Source organism: Zootoca vivipara, chromosome 16 (genome assembly GCF_963506605.1).
Source record: "Zootoca vivipara chromosome 16, rZooViv1.1, whole genome shotgun sequence".
In the NCBI taxonomy this organism is placed as follows: domain Eukaryota; kingdom Metazoa; phylum Chordata; class Lepidosauria; order Squamata; family Lacertidae; genus Zootoca; species Zootoca vivipara.
The window spans coordinates 29,869,026-29,891,391 of NC_083291.1; the positions used below are offsets into that span (position 1 = coordinate 29,869,026).

The 22,366-nt window shown below is 45.2% G+C and overlaps 1 protein-coding gene across 2 annotated transcripts in view; it reads right to left on the minus strand.

Moving 5' to 3' along the window:
• VANGL1 (VANGL planar cell polarity protein 1) overlaps positions 1–22,366 on the minus strand; it is a 48,302-nt gene that overhangs the window by 15,317 nt on the left and 10,619 nt on the right. The window contains exons 3-5 of one of the 2 annotated variants that reach the window (XM_035141199.2): positions 21,066–21,189; positions 18,069–18,676; positions 948–1,081 (exon numbers count right to left, since the gene is read on the minus strand). In XM_035141199.2, the coding sequence (XP_034997090.1) occupies positions 948–1,081; positions 18,069–18,676; positions 21,066–21,189 (866 nt within the window). Of the gene's footprint in view, positions 1–947; positions 1,082–18,068; positions 18,677–21,065; positions 21,193–22,366 lie in introns of both variants that reach the window. The other variant, XM_035141198.2, reaches the window with a different exon arrangement.

Sequence of the window (22,366 nt, forward strand, 5' to 3'; positions counted from 1 at the left end):
ACCCAAGAGTGAAGAAGTGAGAGGAAGGAATGGGGAAAGGTTGACCCTTTCCCTGTGCACCGGCTGTTTCCACAACTGTTTGTTAGAAAAGGGAGAGGGGGTTTAGGGCCAGTGGCTGGTGGGACAAAAGCAAGGATTTCATCTCCGATTCAGATTTTGAGCTGAGATGATCACTGCTGTAAGGCAAGCTCCACATTCTTCACCAAGGCCAAGTGTGGAGAAGTTCATCAGCATCTTTAGGGGGAACTAGCTTGCCTATAGCCACAGCTTGGAGCAGAAGCAGTTGATTTGGAGCCCTGCAGACATTGGCCAATGGTCAAGGGCAATGGGAATTGTTAGTCTAACAACATCTGAAGGGCCCTGGCTTCCCCAACTCTGCCTTATGGTATCAAGGAGGTGAGTGTTAATGTTGAGACGGGGCAGGGAGAGAGAGAAATGTGTACCATGAAATTAAGTGCTCAGGTGACTCTGAGCTGTTTAGTACTTTTTGGTCAAGGGCCCCTACCTGTAAACATTTCATTTGGGCAAGGCGGAGAAATACAAGACCCTCATCATGCAATACTCATGTGATGGGAGCACCAGATGATTATTGGAAACTTTGCACATCTCTGTCTTTGGGCATGCTGTCCAGTCTCAGCTACAGAGATCCACACATTGGTGTGGTATTTTACAGGTAGAAGCCTATCTGTGAGTAGCTCTTCCCTCCAGATGGTCATGCCAATGTGTGGACATCTATAGGCGGCACAAGGCAGTCTTTTGGGGGCTCAATTATCCTCAAGGAGGGGTAAGGATGCTCTGTGTCCATCATCCAAAATCTATCTCTCAGCATGTGAAAAGTAAGCTGGAAGCTTCAACCCAGGATCATAATAGAGGCAAGGGAAGGGGGGAAAGGACATAGAGCAGCTTCCAAACATTCCCATCAATTAATCTGCCCTCTCTCAACCTACCATCGACATTGTAGACCTTCAGACCCGCCAAGTGCTTCTCTGCACGTGCTTTGGAAGCTGTTAACAACAGCGGGTTGTAGACAGAAAAGTCTCTGTAGTAATTTTCCAGAACGACTAAAGCAGCACGCTGGATACTGGAAAGAGAAATGGGAAGAAATATATGTATGTATTAAAAATGTAGTTCATGAAAACCACATTATATGAGAACAATTTCCATAGTCTCTGTATTTTGGCAAGCACAAACCCAAGGAAACCCTTCATTTTAACCCTAACTCACATACTGTAAAGACTTTCTGTTGTTAGATTACAATGCCCATCACCCCTAGCCAGCAGGACCAGTGGTCAGGGATAATGGGAGCAAAATCTGGGGACCCAAGGTTGGGGAAAGCTGCCTAGGTCACCTCAAGTCTACTCATTATAGTGCCAGGAGAATAAAGCAGCCGTTTTTAACTTGTTTATGCATTGTGTCTGAAGAGCCACCATTGTGCCTTTCAATTTCTCGCCATCAAACTGGTTCAGTGAAAGACTCAGCCTTCCAAGAAGCATATTCCACCCCCACCACGTAACTTCAATGCTGTTGAGTGTATGAGCCAGAGTACCCATCAGTAATGCTTCTCATAAGCCTCCTCAAACACTGCTTTTTATCCAGCTTCTTGTAATTAGAGGACAGGGCTGTGTTGTTGTTGTTGCTGCTGCTGTTTTAATTTTTTTAAGCAATTCTCTCTGTGAGTTAGGGGGAGGGTTTGGGTGTGGCTGCAGCAGCATGGAATTTTTTTTTTAACCCTTCCCCCTACACATAAGGATACTACAATTTTCCTGATCAAAAGTTATGTGTTTCCCAGAGGAGCCACATATAGGTATCACGTATGATTTAGATCAGGAGAAGTGTTCAGGAGAAAGGTTAAACCAAGGGTCCCCAAACTAAGGCCCGGGGGCCAGATGCCAAACTAAGGCCCGGGGGCCAGATGCCAAACTAAGGCCCGGGGGCCAGATGCGGCCCAATCGCCTTCTAAATCTGGCCCGCGGATCAGGAATCAGCATATTTTTACATGAGTAGAATGTGTCCTTTTATTTATAATGCATCTCTGGGTTATTTGTGGGGCATAGGAATTCATTCATATATTTTTTTCAAAATATAGTCCGCCCCCCCCCCACAAGGTCTGAGGGACAGTGGACTGGCCCCCTGCTGAAAAAGTTTGCTGACCCCTGGGTTAAACCTTCCCTCTCTTAGCATCTTAACAGCAACCTAATTTGGGGGCAGGGAGGGGGATTACTTGCAGCTGTTTTAAGCTATAATTACTGAGAGATCAAGTAATAATAATTTTATTATTGGTGGTGGTCTTTCACCATTTTGGCTCATAGTTCTCCCTTTTCCTTTATTTTAAAACTTCAGAGGCAAATCAAATCATTTGTTCATACAACTATTGATAACAAAGCTTGGTAACATCATTTGCAACTTAAAAAGTCCTAATAGTTTTGTACTGGTTGCTTTTTATTTTCATTGTATTGATACATATATTATCTATTCTATATTAACTACTATGATAGCTTTCTCTCTAATAAAACTGTAAGGATATAATCATGCCGCAGTGTTCTTGGCCACAGGCAGGTGATAAAATAATAGAATCCTAAAACGGTAGAGTTGGAAGGGACCTACAGTATGGAGAGCTGCTGGTCCACTGGGAGGGCAGCCCAGGTGAGGCAAGGTGAAGAGAGGAGGGGGTATCTGGAGGACGAACATGAAGGCACAGGTGAGGTGAGAAGGGAGCCAGAGGATGGATATGTGGGAAGCGAGCAAGCAAGTGGACCAGGCAAGCAGCCCAGGTGAGGGAGAGCAATCTGAAGGATGGAGACGCAGGTGGGTGATCAGGGTGGTAGGCGAGGCAAGGAGGAGGGGTCTGGAGGATGGAGATGCAAATGTGCAGGCCACCCAGGTAAGCAGCCCAGGCAAGGTGAGGAGGGAACCAGAGGACAGAGATATGGGCAGGTAAGCAGCTCAGGTGAGCCATGGAGATACGGTGGGTTGGGGAGGTGTAAAGGAAGGAAGAGCCTGCTGGATCAGGCCCATGGCCCATCTATCTAGTCCTGCATGCTGTTCTCACAGTGACCTGTGAGAAATCTGAGCATAAAAACACTCTCCTGTCCTGTGGTTTCCAGCAACTGGTATTCGGAAGAATTACAGCTGGAGGCAGAGCATAGCCATCACAGCTAGTAACCACTGAGAGCCTTTTCCTCCATGGGTTTCTCCAATCCTCTTTTAAAGCCAAATAAGTTGGTGGCCATCATTGTCCCCTACAGGTGCAAATTCCATAGCTCAAATATGCACTATGTTCAAAGAAATACTTTCTTTTGGCGGGAAGCTGTGGCTGGCAAGAGAAGCAAATAGGGTCACAGCCCTTAGTACAGTGGAACCTCGGTTTATGAACACCTCGGTTTATGAATTTTCGGTTTATGAACACCACGGACCCATCTGGAACAGATTAATTCACTTTCCATTACTTTTAATGGGAAAATTTGCTTCAGTTTATGAACGCTTCAGTTTATGAACAGACTTCCGGAACCAATTACACCCATGTTTCAGTTTATGAACGCTTCAGTTTAAGTACTTTGCGGACCCGTCTGGAACAGATTAATCCACTTTCCATTACTTTCAATGGAAAAGTTCGCTTCAGTTTATGAACGGTTACTCCGCGGACCGTCTGGAACGGATTAATCCACTTTCCATTACTTTCAATGGGAAAGTTCGCTTCAGTTTATGAACGCTTCAGTTTATGAACAGACTTCCGGAACCAATTGTGTTCATAAACCGAGGTACCACTGTATATACATATTTATATGTATTATTCCAGTATCTTAAACTCCTAACACATGCAATGATTATACTTCTTTATTAATTTAATATCTTATAAAATACAGTCATACCTCTGGATACGAATGCTGCGGGTTGCGTACAACACAGGTTACGAATGCGCCGAACCCGGAAGTAACAGAAAGGGTTACTTCCGGGTTCGGCGGTTCACGCATGCGCAGAAGCGTCAAATGACGTCATGTGCATGTGCATAAGCGCCGAATTGTGACCCGCGCGTGCGCAGAAGCGCAGACACGGGTTGCGTACTGCTCATGTTGCGAACAGGGCTCCGGAATGGATCCCGTTCACAGCCAGAGGTACCACTGTGGACACAGTTACCGAGCTATTTCATTATAAATACTAGCTGGCCCTGCCACGCATTGCTGTGGCTAATCCCTGTGACTGCCACCACCCTGTGTCGATCCATGACGTATCCTGCCCCCTTCCCCCCACCCCCTGGCTTTTTCCTGTGATTCCCCCAACCTGTCCCATCCCATGACGTATCACGCCCCCTCTTCCCCCTACCCCCCGGATCATCCCTGTGACTGGTCCCACCGTGTCCTGACCTATCCCGTCCCCTCCTCCCCCAACCCCCACCCAGGCGAGTCAGTACCTCCATTTGGCCTAGTCTATAAAGGCTTCGGCCTAGTATGTAAACAGGAGCCAAGGTGCTGTTGAGAGGGAAGGTTTTATAGGTGCAGTACCAGTGTAGCCGCTGCTAGAGGGCGGTGGTTTGTAACCTGGTTCTTTTCCCAGCATGCACTTTTGGCTGAGTTGTGCGTTCTGGGACAGGGTTTTTGGGGGGTTTCACCTGGCGGAGGTGTGACATCTCTCTTTGAAAACTTTATAAGAGCCTTCAGATATTCGCTTTGGATGTTGTGTTCAAATTTGAACGCCATCGGCGAAGCGGTTTCAGAGAAAAGTGGATAGTAACCCGCATGCCCAGTTTACATTTTTATTTATACAGTAGTACCTCGGGTTACGAACACGATCCGTTCCGGGTCACAGTTCGTAACCCGAAAAGGTCGCATGACGTGCACACGCCGAAAACACTTCCGGGGTTGCGGAGTTCGTAACCCGAACTGTTCGCAACCCGAGCGGTTCGTAAACCGAGGTACGACTGTATATAGATTATTGTTTCTAAGCATCATTCAAAATAATTTCTATTTCTCCTTTCATTCTCGACGTAAATGGGTTTCAAGTTTTATCAAAAATATACTGTTGCTGCCTTTCCCCCCCAATTTGATTTGGCCATTAAAGAAATGTCCCATTTCATCCCATCCATTCATTTATTGTTGGTGTTATTTGTAATCTCTACTTGCATGCATATAATCATCTTGTGGCTGTCAACAAAGGAGAAATAAGTTCTTTGTGTTCATTTTTTTTGCTGAACCGTTTACATAGAAAAGAAACATCACTGGCTGGGTCCATTGAGGCTCCTGGTTTTCTAAACCCCCTCCCTTTTTTTTACTTGCTCCTTTGCCCACTAAAGAAGAGGCGGCAGCTGAAATGCAAGGAGGAGCAGACCTTAATTACATGGATGGCACCAACAAGAAAACCAGAAAGGTCACAATCATTTGCAGAATGAGCACATGCCTGAAACAGACCCCTGGGGCTGCATTGCTTCAACGTTCCTGCCCACATCAAGGAGAAGCACCACCCTTTGTAACTCAGCTTTGCCGGCTGCATGTTATGAGCCATAAAGGAATGGGAACCGCCGCCCCCCCCCCAACCAACATTAGCGCATGTACACACCCTTCTCTTCCCACACAGGCATTCACTTCTATGAGCAAACACTACCAAGAGGTAGCAGAGAGAATGGAAACCATCTCAGCAGAGAGAAAAGCTTGCAAAGGCGTTCAGCTAATGAATGAAAACAGGGAGAAAGGTGGGCACCAGGCTGCTCTGAAAGTTATTAGATTAATTTAGTCTAGGTTACTGTGGGTTATTGAGGGACCCAGGTGGCGCTGTGGGTTAAACCACTGAGCCTAGGACTTGCTGATCAGAAGGTCAGCGGTTCGAATCCCTGTGACGGGGTGAGCTCCCGTTGCTCGGTCCCAGCTCCTGCCAACCTAGCAGTTCGAAAGCACGTCAAAGTGCAAGTAGATAAATAGGAACCGCTACAGCGGGAAGGTAAACGGCGTTTCCATGTGCTGCTCTGGTTTGCCAGAAGCAGCTTTGTCATGCTGGCCACATGACCTGGAAGCTATACGCCGGCTCCCTCGGCCAATAATGCGAGATGAGCGCGCAACCCCAGAGTCGGTCACGACTGGACCTAATGGTCAGGGGTCCCTTTACCTTTACTGTGGGTTATTAATGCCACAGAAATGACATGTTCGCCCTCTCTTTCCATGCTAATTTCCAGACTGATTTCTGTTGCTAAAAGCAACAGGGATAGCTCAGTTGGTCAGAGCAAGGTTCTGAGAACGCCAAGGTTACAGGTTTGATCCCCATATGTGACAGCTGCATATTCCTAGACTAGACGATCCCCAGGGTCCCTTCCAACTCTACAATTCTATAGGATAACATCTCTAATGTAACAGACAAGCCCTTTCCAGCAGGGCAGTCTGGAGCAGGTCGGGCGCCCTAGTGCTGAGGCACAGAGATCGCTCCGGGGCCCCCGCCCTCGCAGCGTCCCGCCAGGCTTCGTCGCGCAGCGCCCGCCTCCCAGCCCGGCGCCCTGGCGCACCACGCCACCGGGACCTTACCTAGAGCCGGCCCTGCTTTCCAGCCTAGCCAGGTCTAAAAGACGTCAAACTGAAGCAGCCACTTCATATAACCGAGTTTCAGTGCCATTAAAAGCAAGTGTGGCGATGTCCCTTTTAAGAGGTCTGTTATATTTCGGGGCCAGGTGGGGTGGGGGTGAAGGGAGACTGTAGGTAGGAGCTGTGTGAGAGGTGCCCAGAACAGAACCACGAGAAGGCAAATAGTGACATGACACCCTACCCCCTCCGGATAGTTAAATAAATGAAACAACATTATATTGAAGAAATCTGGTACCAGACTTTACAGGTGCATCTGAGAAAATGGAAGCAGGAGGAGGGTGTCTCCAGAAAAGCCCGTCGCGTTAGAAGAGAAGAAACTTCATGGAAAAGTAAGAATGTTGATTTAGGACTACCAACTATATACTGAGCCTCTCCAGCAATGAAGCAGAAGGCTGGCAACGTTTTAAACAAGCCTATGTGATGCCGGGTAAAAACAGAAATGGATGATGCACAGAAGACAGCTCCCTTTCTTTCTCAATGTAGTGGACATAGAAGCAACTTATCTATGCAATGGCTTACAACGTTCTGCCACTGGGGAAAAAACTTAACTACAAGTTAGCGCAGGAAAGGTTTGAGGAAAACTGCCTCCCTAAAAGCAATGAGATCTTTGAACATTGTACATTCAAAATCAGAGCAGAGAGAGAGAAACGGTTGAGGCTTTTGTGGCTGTTCTCAGCCTGCTACGGAAACATGCAATTATGGAGAGTTAACTGAAACCTGCCTAAGAGAGCAGCAAGTATGTATTAGGAATCAAAGACAACAGCATCCAGAAAAGACTGCTGGAAGATCATGAGCTCGCATTGGAAAAGGCATTCAGAATTTGCAAAACAGCCGAAGCAACAGTGCAGGGAATGCAAACATTATTTTATTTTATTTTTGGAAATAATTTTTATTGAAGATTTTCAACTTAAAACATTTATCATAACATAAAAATTTAAACTACAAAAAAGAGAAAAAAGAGCATACAAAAAAACCATAGAAAAGAAAAAATAAAAAGAAAACAAAAAGAAAAATGTTCAATCTTATCTAATATTCTTTACATAACTTCGACTTCCCCGTCCCTCCCTTCCCGAGTCCATTTCAATCCCAACTTCAGCAGTTTTCCCCATTTAACATATTCATCTGATACTACTATCTAAATCTTCACATAATTAATTAATTTTTAAATCCCACAAAATTCCCTTAAAAATATTCCCAATTATTAGGGAATGCAAACATTACAAGGCAAGCAGGACCCTAGAGAAGTCCTAGGAATTTGGAAAGCACCACCCCACAAGTCCATGCAGAACCAAGACAAAACTGAGAGCTCCAAGTGGAAGCAAGCAACTGGAGCAAGACACAAGGAAGGAAACAGAAAAAAACTGCACCAAATGCGGCTGCCTTCATGCGCCCATTAAGTGCCCAGAATACGCCGCAACATATGCAAGCAGATGCACTATTTTCAAGGCTCTGCAATTAAAGCCATAACATGCAGTATCACCAACGGAGAGTTCATGCCCTGCATGATGAAGTCAGCGACTGCAGGGGTGAGGGTGGGGAAGATTTCTGTACTGGCAAGCTGCAAGAGGATGAAACATCACAAGACCAAATCATTTCCCTCGACACGGCAACATTTAAGGTAGACATGGGGGCCACACAGTGAAGTTACAAAATGCAAGTCAAGCCTCTCTATTTAGAGTACAAGAAGATTAATCTAAAAACTTTGAAGATTATCCCCCATCATACGGTTAAAAGCATGCCGAGACCTAAGCGTGATTAAGAGAGCAAACACCATCGGAGAAAAAGTTTACACACCTACCACTCCTGTCTCAAGAAATGTGCCCCTAGCCATAAGGAAAAGGCTGAAAGAGGAGCTAGGCAGACTAACTGCACTGGGCACTGTTGAAAGACAGAAGAGCCAGCTCCCTGGGTGCATCCTTTAGTAATTGTGAGAAAAAGTTGCCTGCTGTTATGGCTGGATCCCAAACAACTGAACAGGTCTATCATTTTCTCATTCCCACAAGGGATGAACTCTGGGGGTATGGCAGGTGCCAGGTGTTTCTTCACTTGGAAAGAATCTGCAGGGTTTGGGCAGGTGCTCCTAGTTAGGGAAAAGGCAAAGCTGTGCACTTTTAACTCACTCTGTGGAAGCTGCTGTTTTAAGAGGCTTCCTTTAGGCTTATGCTCAGCTTGTGAAACATTTTGCACTGCAAGGTCAATGTGACACTGACATCTATCCATGCAAAAATCTGTGCAAGGCTGAGGGAAAATGGTAATACAGTGGTAAAGGTAAAGGTAAAGGGACCCCTGACCATTAGGTCCAGTCGTGACCGACTCTGGGGTTGCGCGCTCATCTCGCATTATTGGCCGAGGGAGCCGGCGTATAGCTTCCAGGTCATGTGGCCAGCATGACAAAGCTGCTTCTGGCAAACCAGAGCAGCACATGGAAACGCCGTTTACCTTCCCGCTGTAGTGGTTCCTATTTATCTACTTGCACTTTGACGTGCTTTCGAACTGCTAGGTTGGCAGGAGCTGGGACCGAGCAACGGGAGCTCACCCCGTCACAGGGATTCGAACCGCTGACCTTCTGATCAGCAAGCCCTAGGCTCAGTGGTTTAACCCACAGCGCCACCTGGGTCCCTCAATACAGTGGTACCTCGGTTTAAGTACACAATTGGTTCCAGAAGTCTGTACTTAACCTGAAGCGTACTTAACCTGAAGCAAACTTTCCCACTGAAAGTAATGGGAAGTGGATTAATCCATTCCAGACGGGTCCACGGAGTACTTAAACTGAAAGTACTCAAACCGAAGCGTACGTAAACTGAGGTATGACTGTATGATAAGGGTACCAAAGACTTGCTATCACTGAAATAAAATTATGTGCTGAGTTCAAATAGGAATGGGAATCCAAAGGGGGAAACAGACAGTGTCTCACCACCAAGTGGCTTCAATATCATATGAAGCGATTACACCCCATGAACCTTCTTTTACGATGGAAGAGAAGGCATCTCCTACTGATTCATTTTCATCATCATCATTATTATTCACTGAGAAACAATTGTGGACAACCCACACCACTCCGCACCAAATGAGGGACTCAAATCCATGACAGGGGAAGAAGGCAGAGAAGCAACTCCCCAAAACCCAGCAAAACAAAACAGTTATGAGAAAATAGGCACCAGAAACTGGAATGCTGTACAGCTAAGGGAGGTCCAACAGAGTCATAAGAAAGCCAGACGGACTCGCTGAAAGTGATCATGTGCTACTATTACTGCATTGCATTTTTGTTTATCAGTTTTTAGTATTGTTATATAAAAAAGAGGGAGATGTGGTGATATCCCTTTAACGAGGTTTGTTATGCTTCAAAGGGAAACGGCCTGGGAGGTTTATATCAGAGGTTTATGCACCTCGGCAGCATGCAAGGAAAGCAAAGAGACTGCACATAGCAGCTGTGTGTGAGGCACCTAGAACAGAACAGGAGCATGATAAAGTAAATATGGAAACGACCCTGTGATTGTTAAGGAACACCACATTATATTGAAGAAATCTGTTATCTATCTTTACTGGTGCATTGGAGAGAACATCATAGGCAGTGTTATTAAATGTATTGGGGGGGGAAGCCCCCAGCATGGGGGTGAAGTAAAGGAAAGTTGGATTTTCCACCTCAGGCTTCAAAATATGTGTCGCTGGAAGCATTTTTGTAAGATATTTGTCCCACTGTGCCAACTATTGCATTAGAAATAAGAAGCTTTGATAAGGGCAAGGAAATGTGTGCTGTCTGAATGGCTTTCCTCTCCTGGGTAGGGTTAACTTATGGGGGCTCGCCTGGGCACTTATGCAAGGGGAGCCCTTGTGCTATTCATCTGCTCTCTCTCCATAGCTAGATGATGTTGACTTCAGAAGGCTGCAGAAAAAGCGCAGGCCATTGGGAAGACTTCCCCAGCCCTGACATGTTAGGATTGCAATCCTATACCGCCTTAATTGGGAGTAAGCTATATATTGAGTGGGGATGCGGGTGGCGTTGTGGTCTAAACCACAGAGCCTAGGCTTGCATATCAGAAGGTCGGCAATTTGAATCCCCGCGACAGGGTGAGCTCCTGTTGTTCAGTCCCAGCTCCTGCCCACCTAGCAGTTTGAAAGCACGTCAAAGTGCAAGTAGATAAATAGGTACTGCTCCGGTGGGAAGGTAAACGGCGTTTCCATGCGCTGCTCTGGTACACCAGAAGCGGCTTAGTCATACTGGCCACATTACCCGGAAGCTGTCTGCAGACGAACGCCGGCTCCCTTGACCTATAGAGCGAGATGAGCATGCAACCCCATAGTCGTCCGCGACTGGACCTAATGGTCAGGGGTGCCTTTACCTTTAAGCTATATTGAACCCAATGAGGTTTACTTCTGAATAGACACATACAAAATTGTTCTGCAAGGTTCTTTTTTTAACTCCCTGGCCACCAACCAATTGTCCTTTCACAGTAATTAAGAAGGCAAAACGTATGATACCATGCATAATGGTTGTAGAAAACCAGGCTTGCTGGGCTATAAATCTTTTGATTTTTTTAATGGGGTGTTTCAGAAGCAGGCATGCAATTTCACTTTGACGTTGCAACAACTTGCTTCAGTCTTGTCTAGCCCACTGCTGTGCTAGTAGATTCGAGCATCAGCACTCCCCTTCTTGCAGTGAACTCAGCAAATGGGTCATGTCAGAGCATGATCTGGCAAGTAAAGCGGCAGCTATAGTAGTATGTGCTGTTCTAAAACTGCATCAGGTGCCAGGAGTGCTGGAAAGTCTTGTGCATACAAATTTATTCCACCTTTTAAAAATTATATATACACCCTGCATTTGTTTTATTTACCACCCCCACCCTTTTCCATGAGAAGTACAGAGAGAGTATTTTTTGAAAGACAGGTAGGTAGCCGTGTTGGTCTGAGTCGAAGCAAAATAGAAGAAAATTCCTTCAGTAGCACCTTAAAGACCTTAAAGATACCCGAAGAAGTGTGCATGCACACGAAAGCTCATACCAAAATAAAAACTTAGTTGGTCTTTAAGGTGCTACTGAAGGACTTTTCTTCTATTTTGAAAGACAGTTTACTAAGGGCAAATCCACGCACTTTCCCCCAAAGTATGGAAGGGATCCAAAACATATTGATATTCAAAAGTTTCCGGCACAGAGGAGGGTCACTTCCAGAGCAACTCTGTATGTGCAAAAAGACAAGAGTGCATTGAGCAAGAAATGAGCTTTATGGATCGGCTATTTGGATAGAAGAAACAGCCAGGGCTCGTCCACACTTCCCATTGCCCCATGCCTAGAAAGCATGGGTCTAAGCAGTTTGTGTTTACGCCGCAGCTTCCCCCAGAAAAACACACTGTCTACCACTGAATGCAATTCATGGAAAACCTAATTGCCATTTGGCCTGATTCAGTGGTAAATTGCAGGTTTCCTTGGGGAAAGCAGCAGGGCAAACAGAGGGGTAGACGCAGTGCCGGATGTATGTATAAGCTAAAGAAGCTTAGGGCTCCACTCTCTTGGGGGGCCCAAAAAAAATTAAAGGGAAAAAAAACTAGATGTGCATTTCCAAAATATAAGATAAAAAAACAAATAAAATAAAACCTACATACAGCAACAGCTCCTATGGTGTAAGTAATGGGCCCCTCCTGCTAGCTTGTTCCCTAAAATATCACTGGTTTGCTCATTTCTATATATAGGGTGCCTACATTCTGCATGGACTTTGCATTCTGCATGGACTTTTCAACAATTACTTTGATGAAATACATATTTTGTTATGTGCAAATGGCTTTAGATATCTATTTGGTCCATAAATTACCATAGCATATATTCAACGCAAAAAACAGCGACAATTTGTTGTTGACAAAGGAGAGCTGGACATATAAAGTGCCCCATTACCTTCAGTAGCTTAGGGTCTCATCAAACCTAAAATCCAGCCCTGGGTGGACGAGACGAGCCCTCACTGTTTGACTGCAGGCAGGAAGAGAGGAGTTTGGCAGGCGCAACTTCTGCCATTACTCTGCTGAGAGAAGCAGAATCTGACACACAGAAAAGACCAGGAAGGAGATGGGGCCGTTAATCTTTCAAATAAACTTCTCAAGATTAAACAGTCTTCTCAAGTCTCGCCAGAATATCCTCAAGTTACACTGTTTATAAATCAAGCATGACTATTGATTTGGTCATTAGGAGGGGCTTAGAAAGGAGGAATTAATCCTAAGGCAAAATGCTTTACACTTCTCAGGGTAAGCATGAGGTACGTGAAATGTTCAGGGAGTTGTGAAAGCATCTTGAAAGCTCTTATATTTTCAAAAAGAATACAAAAAATGAGGGGCTGATATTCTTAATCCTTTAGTTTTGAGGGTGCATCTTTCTTAACAGACCGAGAACTTCCAGTTAAGCTTTTTATTTATTTAGTTTTAAACATTTTAGTGCCTTAGTTAAAGCAGCCCAAATTCCTCAGGAAACTGCTGGCCACAGAAACAATTTCAAACTCCTGATCTGGAAAGGCTTCCAAAGAGTGCAGCCAGCATGGCAAACCTCTTTTTGCACTACACTTGCACACAAGGCAGGACCAACAAGCTGTACTAAGTCAGCTGTTATTTCAACTGCTCTTCCCAAACCACCAACTGACATTGCTGAACTAGAAGCATTTTCTATTGATAAACTTGAGAGGTCAATACAGGGGAGACAAGAAGAAGAACCAAGGAGGAAAATGAACAGATAAAATGCTTAGTTGAAAATTAAGCTCTAGTAGCCAACTTACTTTTTTCTCAGTGGCAGTGCTTATCTACAAATATAGAACAGTAAATGCTTTATTCTGAGCCAAACTGGTCTTTATATATAGTAAAATAATAATAATATAAACAATTTTTTATTTATACCCCGCCCTCCCCAGTCAAAACCGGGCTCAGGGCTGCTAACACCAATAAAATTACAATAAGACATAAAAGAAAAGAAAACAATTAATTAAAATACAGATTAAAATACAATATTAAAATTTAGAATTTAAAATGCAGCCTCATTTTAAGTAGTCCATAAATCAAAACCATGAGGGAGGAAAACAAAGGGGTCAGACTGAATCCAACCCAAAGGCACGCATTACAGAAAAGTTCAAAGGAGCTTAAGCAATTTTTCAAGAAAAGTTGAACTGGGGGCTGCAGCCCTATGAACCTTTGAGAAGAAGATCAGTTGGAACTGGAGGGAATTAAAAGCCCACTCATGTTCACCCAGCAATGCCAGTGAACAGTGTGGGCTGCAGGGACACTGAATAGGAGAAAAAGAGAAAAAGCATACTGCTGTTGAAAGCACTGTTGCACTCAGGTGCCTCTGGTCTGATGCAGCAAGATTGAGCACCCTGAAGTCCCAAAGTCAGGTACTTCAAAGCACTATGCAGGGCTTGTAAAGAGCCCTGTGAGGTGCTTTAAAGCGCCTCAAGCTTTAGGCCCTATTGCCCCTTAGCTGATTGAGTAGAGCCAAAACCGGCTTTCTCTTGCCAATGCACAAGCCAGTGCGCACTTCAAGTCTCCTGATTGCACACTGGCAATTACGTCTCGACTTTCCCACACCTGACATCACATAAGCTGTAATTCCAAACAGGCCTTAGGGAAAGTACGTTATCTGCAATGCATTTTGTAGATTCTCCTAGCAGTACAGTGGAACCTCGTGTTATGGACGGGATCCGTTCCGGAGGCCAGTTCGTAACACAGAACTGACGTAAGCTGAAGCATGTCTGCGCACAGCGTGTTTCAGTGCTTCTGTGCATGCGCAAGCGGCGAAACCCGGAAGTAACCTGTTCCGGTACTTCCGGGTTGCGGCGGGACACAAGACGAAAACACGCAACCTGAAGCGGACGCAACATGAGGTATGACTGTATGCACATTCTCTGGGCAGCATGTAGTGTCCAAGAAACATGCCTTTCCCTTATTTCTTGTGCGATCTCTGCTGCTTGGGCTATTTCTGGGCTGCTGCCTCCGCTTACATGGCCAATAATGCACCCGCCTATTGATCAGTCAAGCAGTAGGAAGGGGCCGGGCAGCATATAAAGATTAACTTGGTTCTTCAGTCCAGCCCCCTTTTTACCACTCTCAGCACAAGGGGAATTGCAGGGAGAGGGAAATTGTAAACCTTCCCTATTGCGTAGGGGAAAGCTTACTAGCAGCACATGCATCTCTCCGTCATACACTATACAGTTGCATATACGCCTTTCCCTCTCTTTTTGCCCAAGTGCATCTCTCTGAGACGCACACATACACAGCATAATTGACCACCCCACCAAAAAAAGAAAGAAAAGCCCCTCCACAGGTGAAGGAAGTGCCTGCAATTAAAAGAAAAAAATAATATAAAAAATGCACAAGGGCCACCAAACTGGTGCCTGGGGATGCCCTAGTGGGGATTCCTGTACTAGTGAGATCCAGCAATGTACAACAAATACAAAGTGAAGACCAAACAGCAGCCATCCTAAGAGAACCAACACAAATGATTCACATTCTCAGCAATCTCATGTCCCTTCCAAGGAATCCAGAAAGTGGCACTAAGCCACAATCAAGCAGGCACCTGAAAGCAGGATTAAAAACTCAGATATATAAGCTAGGCGCCAAATGCCTGGGCTGCGGCTGCCACAAAGAAATGTCTATTTGCCGGGGGGGTGACTAGATGGCCCTTGGGGTCCCCCCCAATGCTACGATTCTATGATCTTAATTACATTGCTTGACTGCTGCTTGCTCTTACAATTATTCACTTGTCAGTGTGCGAGGAGAAAGACACACAGTGGAAATGGAAATGGTATTAACGATGGACTAAGGTAGAGGTTTTTAAACTGTGGTCTGTGAGTTCCATTTGGGTGGCCTGTGGAAAGGCTACACCACTGTGAAATAGATCTGTACTCAGCCCTGCACTTACTTTCCTTGATGTAATGATGGAGGACACCCAGACATGTGTCTTTTGCTGGCTTGATAGAGATGTCAGTTGCCAACCTGGCGCCCAAAAATCTTCACACAGGCGCAACTGGACCCGTGCCAGTAGCAAAACGTACCTGGCACCTGGGGAATTTCATACACTGCCTGAAAGTGTAGCTCTTTTCAGGAATTACTGACCTGAAGAGACAACAGAAGCACAGTGGGGCCCACACATTTTGCCCACATAATTGAGAACCTCACAAGATCAAGGTTCTCAACTGTACTGGAAGCCTCCATAGGCAAAAAAGGCACACCACTCTCATCGTGTCAGGGGCTGAGAAACTTATGCGTACCTCTGGGTCAGAGCTTAAGAGCACAGCCCTGTTACCAAGACAGTAATACCTGAAGGGAACTTTAGTCATTCATGTTTACAGACAAATAATTACTGTGAATCTCTCTAACCCATTATTCCCCTGAGGCGTCTAGACTAGCATGAATGGACAATGGGCAGAGGAGAAAATGACAGATTGAAAGACTGGAAAACAAAGGTACTGTACACCCTCTTGAAGGTTGGTAATGAACCAAAGTAATAGTCCAGAATAAGTAGAGGCATAGACCGGGTTTGTCAGCAAACGTACAGACAACAGAAAACTGCAGCCAATTCTGGCTCGTTCATGTGTACTTGGATTATACATGTGCCTGTTACGTGGTTTTAGGTGTATACCTGAAAAACCTTGTGTGAAAATGTTCTGAAACCAAATGCAATTTTACGGTCCATGCAACCTCTTATTACAATACCCTCCATTGCTCATTCAAAGAAAGAGATTTTCCCCCTGTCCCCGCTTTTGTTTCCCATTTCCAACTGCAGCTTATGATTTCAAACTCCTGAGCTACAGCAAATCTGATCCAAGCCTTACTATGCCTCTCGACACCTGATGTGCTTCTCCGGAGCAACACACTTTGGGGGGAAAGAGAAGAAAACGAGGACACACACACAAAAAAGCACAGCGTCAGCTCAATTTTACCCCAGCTGGTATGTTAGCCACACCCAGAGTTTAGACTGATTCGTCCTTTGCCAGTTTTTTGCTTTTTTGTTTAAACAGGTTCATCTAAATGCTGATGTGACACATTACTGCACAAAGTGTGGCGGCAGAATTTGGGCAATTCCATTTCAGGTGGCATATGTGCGAGTTTGGGGGAAGAGAACTTTCTGAGAGTTTCCTCATGTACATAGACTTCCCAGATGTAATAAACTGAACAAATCACAGCAAGGGCTACGACTATAGTACCTGTTCTAATGTGCTAGTTTACTACATAAATAAAATGTTTTACATGGGATGTTTAACCCCATACATCCTGCAATCTGAAATGGTACAGTCCAGGTATATACTCAGCATAATCTGCAGATCACGTCTTAAAACGAGGGGGGGGGGGAGCCCGGAAGTCCAAAGTTGAACTGTTATATGCAAACCCTGTGTGTGTGTGTGTGTGTGTGTGTGTGTGTGTGTGTGTGTGTGTGTGTGACATAGAAACAAAATGCAACAAAATAGCGCTACAAACATACACACACAAAATCACAGGGAAGGTTCTAGGTTAGCCTTTTCCTCAACATGCCATGCTTTGGATGTGGAGATAGCATTTTATCTAGGCGAGCATTCAAACATTCAACCCGGCACCTGCTGTCCAGCAACATGGGGCTCTTCCTCCAGAAGTTTTTGGACTCCAAGTCCCACCATCTCTGGCCATTGGAAAGCCAACTGTTCCCTTCCCCTGATCTAACCAAACAGGCAGAACATGGCATTTTTGTTCCTCACCGACTGGTGCGTCTTCCATTCAGAACAGATATGAAGCTTCTAACCCTGCATACTTACTAAGCAGCACCACTGGTTGCTGCTCCATGTTGCTGCCACACCTCCCTTACTACCTTTAGATTGTACAGCTGCGAAACTGTAAAGGACAGAGAACATCAGCACCTAATGCCACCTTGGCTGCAGTGCTGGCTGAGAGTGAGAGAGAAAGCCGACAACCACACTTTCAAAGTTCTCCTCAGGTAAGAGGCTGCCCAGTGCTATCAAGGGCATCCTGCCCCCACCAGAGAAGAAGAAAGAGCTTGTGCAGTAGGTAGCCCCAAATTGCATGGAAACCAATAAGGGTAGGGCTCTCTTTTTTCGGACATCGGTGCTATATGCATGGGTCACTATGGAGCTGGTGGGTTATCCCGAACGCCTTGCAAGTCGAATGCTTTGGCTCCCGAATGCCGCAAACCCGGAAGTGCAAACGTTCTTTGGAACCCGAAGCCTGATGCGACTTCCTCAGCTTCCGATTGGCTGCAGGAGCTTCCTGCAGCCAATCGGAAGCTGCGCCTTGGTTTCCGAACATTTTGGAAGTTGAACGGACTTCCGGAACTGATTCCGTTCGCCTTCCGAAGTACGACTGTACATGTAAACGGGCTACAGAAATTGAGCTAAAGACCAAAATTAAAAAGGGGAGATTCTATTTCTCTTCTGGCTCCAGTTTAAGTTTTGTATCTATTTAAAGGGGGGGGGGGGAAGCCCACCTTAAAAAAATAAAGCAGGAAGTAGATTAAATGCAAATTGCTGCTCTGGCTTCCCAAATCTACTTTGACCTACCTCAAGTGTCCCAGGCTATAATAGCGTGATTCTCCATCTGTCGATCGAACCACCTTGACCGTGAACATTGGTTGCAGCTGCCTCAGTTCCAGCACCACAATGGCGAGATAGTGGACAAAAAGAAGAGCATCCACCAGCGACACAGCAAACTGTACAATCCCCTGGTAATTGATGTCCTTGGATTCCAAAATGCGGACGCCATAAAAGAGCCAGTAAGAAAACACCAGCAGAAACATGAGGACCAAAATGAGGGCGCGAAATACAAACACCCTGGGGAGGTCAGCCTTGGGCTGGCGGAAGAAGAGAGCCCAGGTGCCAATCAAGAGGATGAGGAGTTTGAAAGCCACAGAGATGAAGAGCCCCTCACAAGCCGTGCCACATGGCTCTAACTCAGTCCTCCGCAGGATCTGCGGGAGCAGAATGAAGGCAATAGGGGTGAGGAAGACGAGGAGTCCCAGGACAGCAGCCAACGTCAAGAGAAAATAGCGCTTGCACTCTACGCCAACGCTGTCCTCCAAGTCCTTGCTGATCCTGGAAATGTCCTCCTGGGACATGCTATGTTCAGAGGTACCTGTGATGGCTGTTGTGGTCTCACCCCAGTTGTCATCCTAAGCGGAAAAGAAGAGAACACATTCATAAGCAACTCCTGTAGTCAGGACACTCTCAGATGGCCCTTGTTTTGCAGGCGAAGAGGGCTAGTTCAGGGCCTCCAATCCCCCAGTCAAGATGCATGGGCGTATGAGGCCACACGGCTGATAAGAGACCAGAGCAAGCCATGCCCTCTCCATTTATGGCTTCCCCACACTGAATAGGACGCCCTGGAGAAATAGGCAAAAGCCTTTCCATAGGATGTTCCCCAATACTGACTGTCCTCAAAGCCACCTGGGATTACGGCACACTGCATACTTCCTTCCATACTCTCGTCGTTAGCTTTACTTTTGTGAAGAACATACTTCACTTGAAACATCTCAGCCAGTTACTCATCTCTCAGCGCTTGAACTTGACATCTGAGCGGTCAAAAAAGATTTGGCCAGTTGACGAGTCACATAGTTAAAAGATAGTGTTACGAGGAACAACAATTAACAGGCCTAATACACTACTTACCAAACAAAACTGTGAGGTGTCATCATTACAAACTATTTTTAAAAATAATTATTCCTGCCTTCCTCCTAGGAGAATTTGCACATCGCAATAAAGCCAGTCTTTTGGGTTTAGCGTGGTTTACTAAGAGCAAGCAGAGCACACATTGCCCGATAGCTCTTACAGTACTTTGTTCCTCCTGTGGTGTGAGCAGGATACACAAACCAGGAAATCTTGCCCTCCCCATTACATCTGAACCATGGGCCATGGTTTGTTGCTCCGTAACAAGTCATGATCAACAAGTCAACACCAAACTATGGCTCAGGTTTGTGGCTTAGGGAGCCACAAAATGGGAATCCAAGAGTTCTGTTTGTTTATTCCACTCTCTCCAGGGAAGGAGTCATCAGGCTTATTCACAGAAAGTCAAGTTTCTTAAGATGTGCAAGCACTGCCGTTGTTTCTGTCCCTCATCCATTTTATCCTAGCAGCCAGTTGTGAGATAGACATGATGATTAGCCCAAAGCTAAGGATTAGCCCTAAGGATTTTCACAGCTGAGGATTTAAACCTGGATCATCCAACACTCTACTCACTGGGAAGTTTCCTTTGCCACTGTAGTCATAGCAAGTAGCCAGTGGCAGAAGCTTTGCTATCCTGCAATGTTTAGCTAGGAAAGTCTACCAAAGATAGTGCCAGGTAAAATCACCGCTGTTGTGCTCTGCCCATGTAATCCTGTTCTAGGTGTCAAGACATTTAGCCTGCCAAGTATGGATCTGAAATAGAACTGGCATTTAGGAAATTAGATTGCCAAAGGTCTTTCGCTTACTCCAATGCTCTCCAAATTGCAGTAAACTTCCGATGGTACATATAATTGGCAGATCTTTCACCCCACGTCATCTTAGCCAAAGGCCAATGAAACTACACAGAAAGATGGCAATAAGCCAGCCACTGCTTCCCCTTTGCCCTTTAGCAATCTGCAAAACATTTTTGGATTAGAGAACTTTTGCAAGTTACCATATGCAAGGTGAATCTTGCATACTGGTAAACTTTTCCACAGCCAAAGCACTTTTCCTTTAAGGCAAGCCATTGGAAGTCTTATTTTAAAAGATGGCAAAAGACTTGTCCAAGGCAAGTTCGAGGCAGAGATGAGGCAATCTCTCAAATGCGAGTCCATCTCTGTACTGAATTACCTTGGCTGTCAGGTCCAGGACACATTTAGTTGTTTGATTACTAAGGGCTTGGTTGGCTTGTTTTGTTTAAAAGTCAGGTTTACCGGGAGTGGCAAAGAAACCGAACATCTGTTAGATTCAAATAACAAGATTCCCATCCAAGTGTGCCTCACCAGAGATTACCGCAACAAGGCAGAAGAGTGTGTGTTAAGAGAGAAAGAGAGAGACAGAGAATGTGAATCAGTTCTGAAGTCTCTAGTGAGCGGTACAGGAGAAATGAGTTGTGCTATTTTCGTTTGCAGTCAGAAAGCATCAGCTCCTATGGAAGCCATTAGCAGTCAGTCCACCCAGACAGATCAGTTGAAATATATTTTTCAAATATGTGCTATTTATAGTGCAGCATCCTGTGTCAAGAATAACTCAGATTACAAGCGGACACTGGAGCGTTGGTCAAAAGCATTTAGGCACATTTAAATATTCCAAGTCTGCGACCTTTGAAGGTAGGCATGAACAGCTGATAGCTTCTAAAGCTTCCAAGGCAATTCTGTGACAGCCTTTGCCAAAAAAATGTCATATCAGGAGCATGTCGGCAACAAAAATCAAGAGTTAATCTAAGCATATTGCTGCCACACCTGAAATGACATCAGCCTGAAAAACACAGTAATAATAGCAAGGTGCCAAGATATTCATTGCCAACAAAATCCTGCACCTGCAGCCCACACTCTGCTGCTCACCTTCCTTGCTCCTTACCTGAGCTTCTTCTGCCCGAGAAGAATCATTCCCCAGCAATGGCTCTGCTGTTGGCGCTTGAATGGTAACAGACTTCTCCGATCGGCTTCCATCTTTACTTCGTGGTGATTTGTGCCTGTCCCGACTTCTTTTTCCATTTAAAAAATAAAAAGGAGAACATGTTTCACATGCTGATTGTTCTGTCCTTCAACGAACAGTAGAAAAGCAAATATACATATATATATATACACACATATACATATACACAGGGCTTTTTTTTCAGACAGAACTTGTCAGAACTCAGTTCCAATACCTCTTGATATTCTAATCTAAGAGAACGAGGGAGGTGTTCATGGTGAGTTCTGGCACCTCTTTTTCTAGAAAAATAGCACTGCACGCATGCACACACACATATATGCAAATGTCAATGAAATAAAACTAATTGGCATGCAAAGGCTTTTCAAGTGTTCCCAAGAAGAGAGAGAGAGGGCCACGTTGCATAGCCACCCAATTCCTCAGGAGGAGGTTTAAGATTACGAAGGAAGTGCAGTATAGCATTGCTCTGAAGTATCACCTCGGTAAGGAAGATCTGAGGAGATCTTATTTCATTAACCTTCGGTGTCCTCACTGGCAACAGGTCATCCATAATCTGCTGCCTTCAACAAGCACTTCTGAGGACATGGCAAGCCCTTCAAATATTCTGGAATCTGGTTGACAGCTCTCACTTAGGAGTCTATATACACAAACACACACACACACCCCGCAAGGGAAGCCGCAGCAGGATGGGATTCTTGGCAGGCTCAAATTCTCCCATCTGCAAAGAACTGGAATCTCGCACCAACCCACACATACGCTAACCATCGCTGGCAGCCAAATCTTAAATTTCTCTCTTGTCCAAGGTTCAAAACATACCCAAGACAGAGAACTTCTGGTCAGGCAGTAAGTTGTACTGCACTGGGGCTGTCAAACTGGGGGAAAGCCCAACATTACAATCATATAATTTCATTCCTTTTAAAAAACTTTTCTTTACAGTTTCTTGACTTGACAAATTTAAGTACGACAAAGTAACTTTTCCCTCCCTCAGAGCTGCCTAAAGCCTTACCGTAGAATAGCTAATACCCTGCAAGTCCAACATTTACTTGATTGACTGTGGTTTTGACTTAATTTATCTTCCTCACTTGGGCATCCCTGTGACTAGCAGTCAACCATGGTGGCTAGAAGAAGCAAGAAAATGTTCCTTCTCTAGCACTGAAGGAACAGATTCCAGAACACTTATTCCAGGTATATAATGATGGCCAAAGAATTGATGCTTTTGAATTATG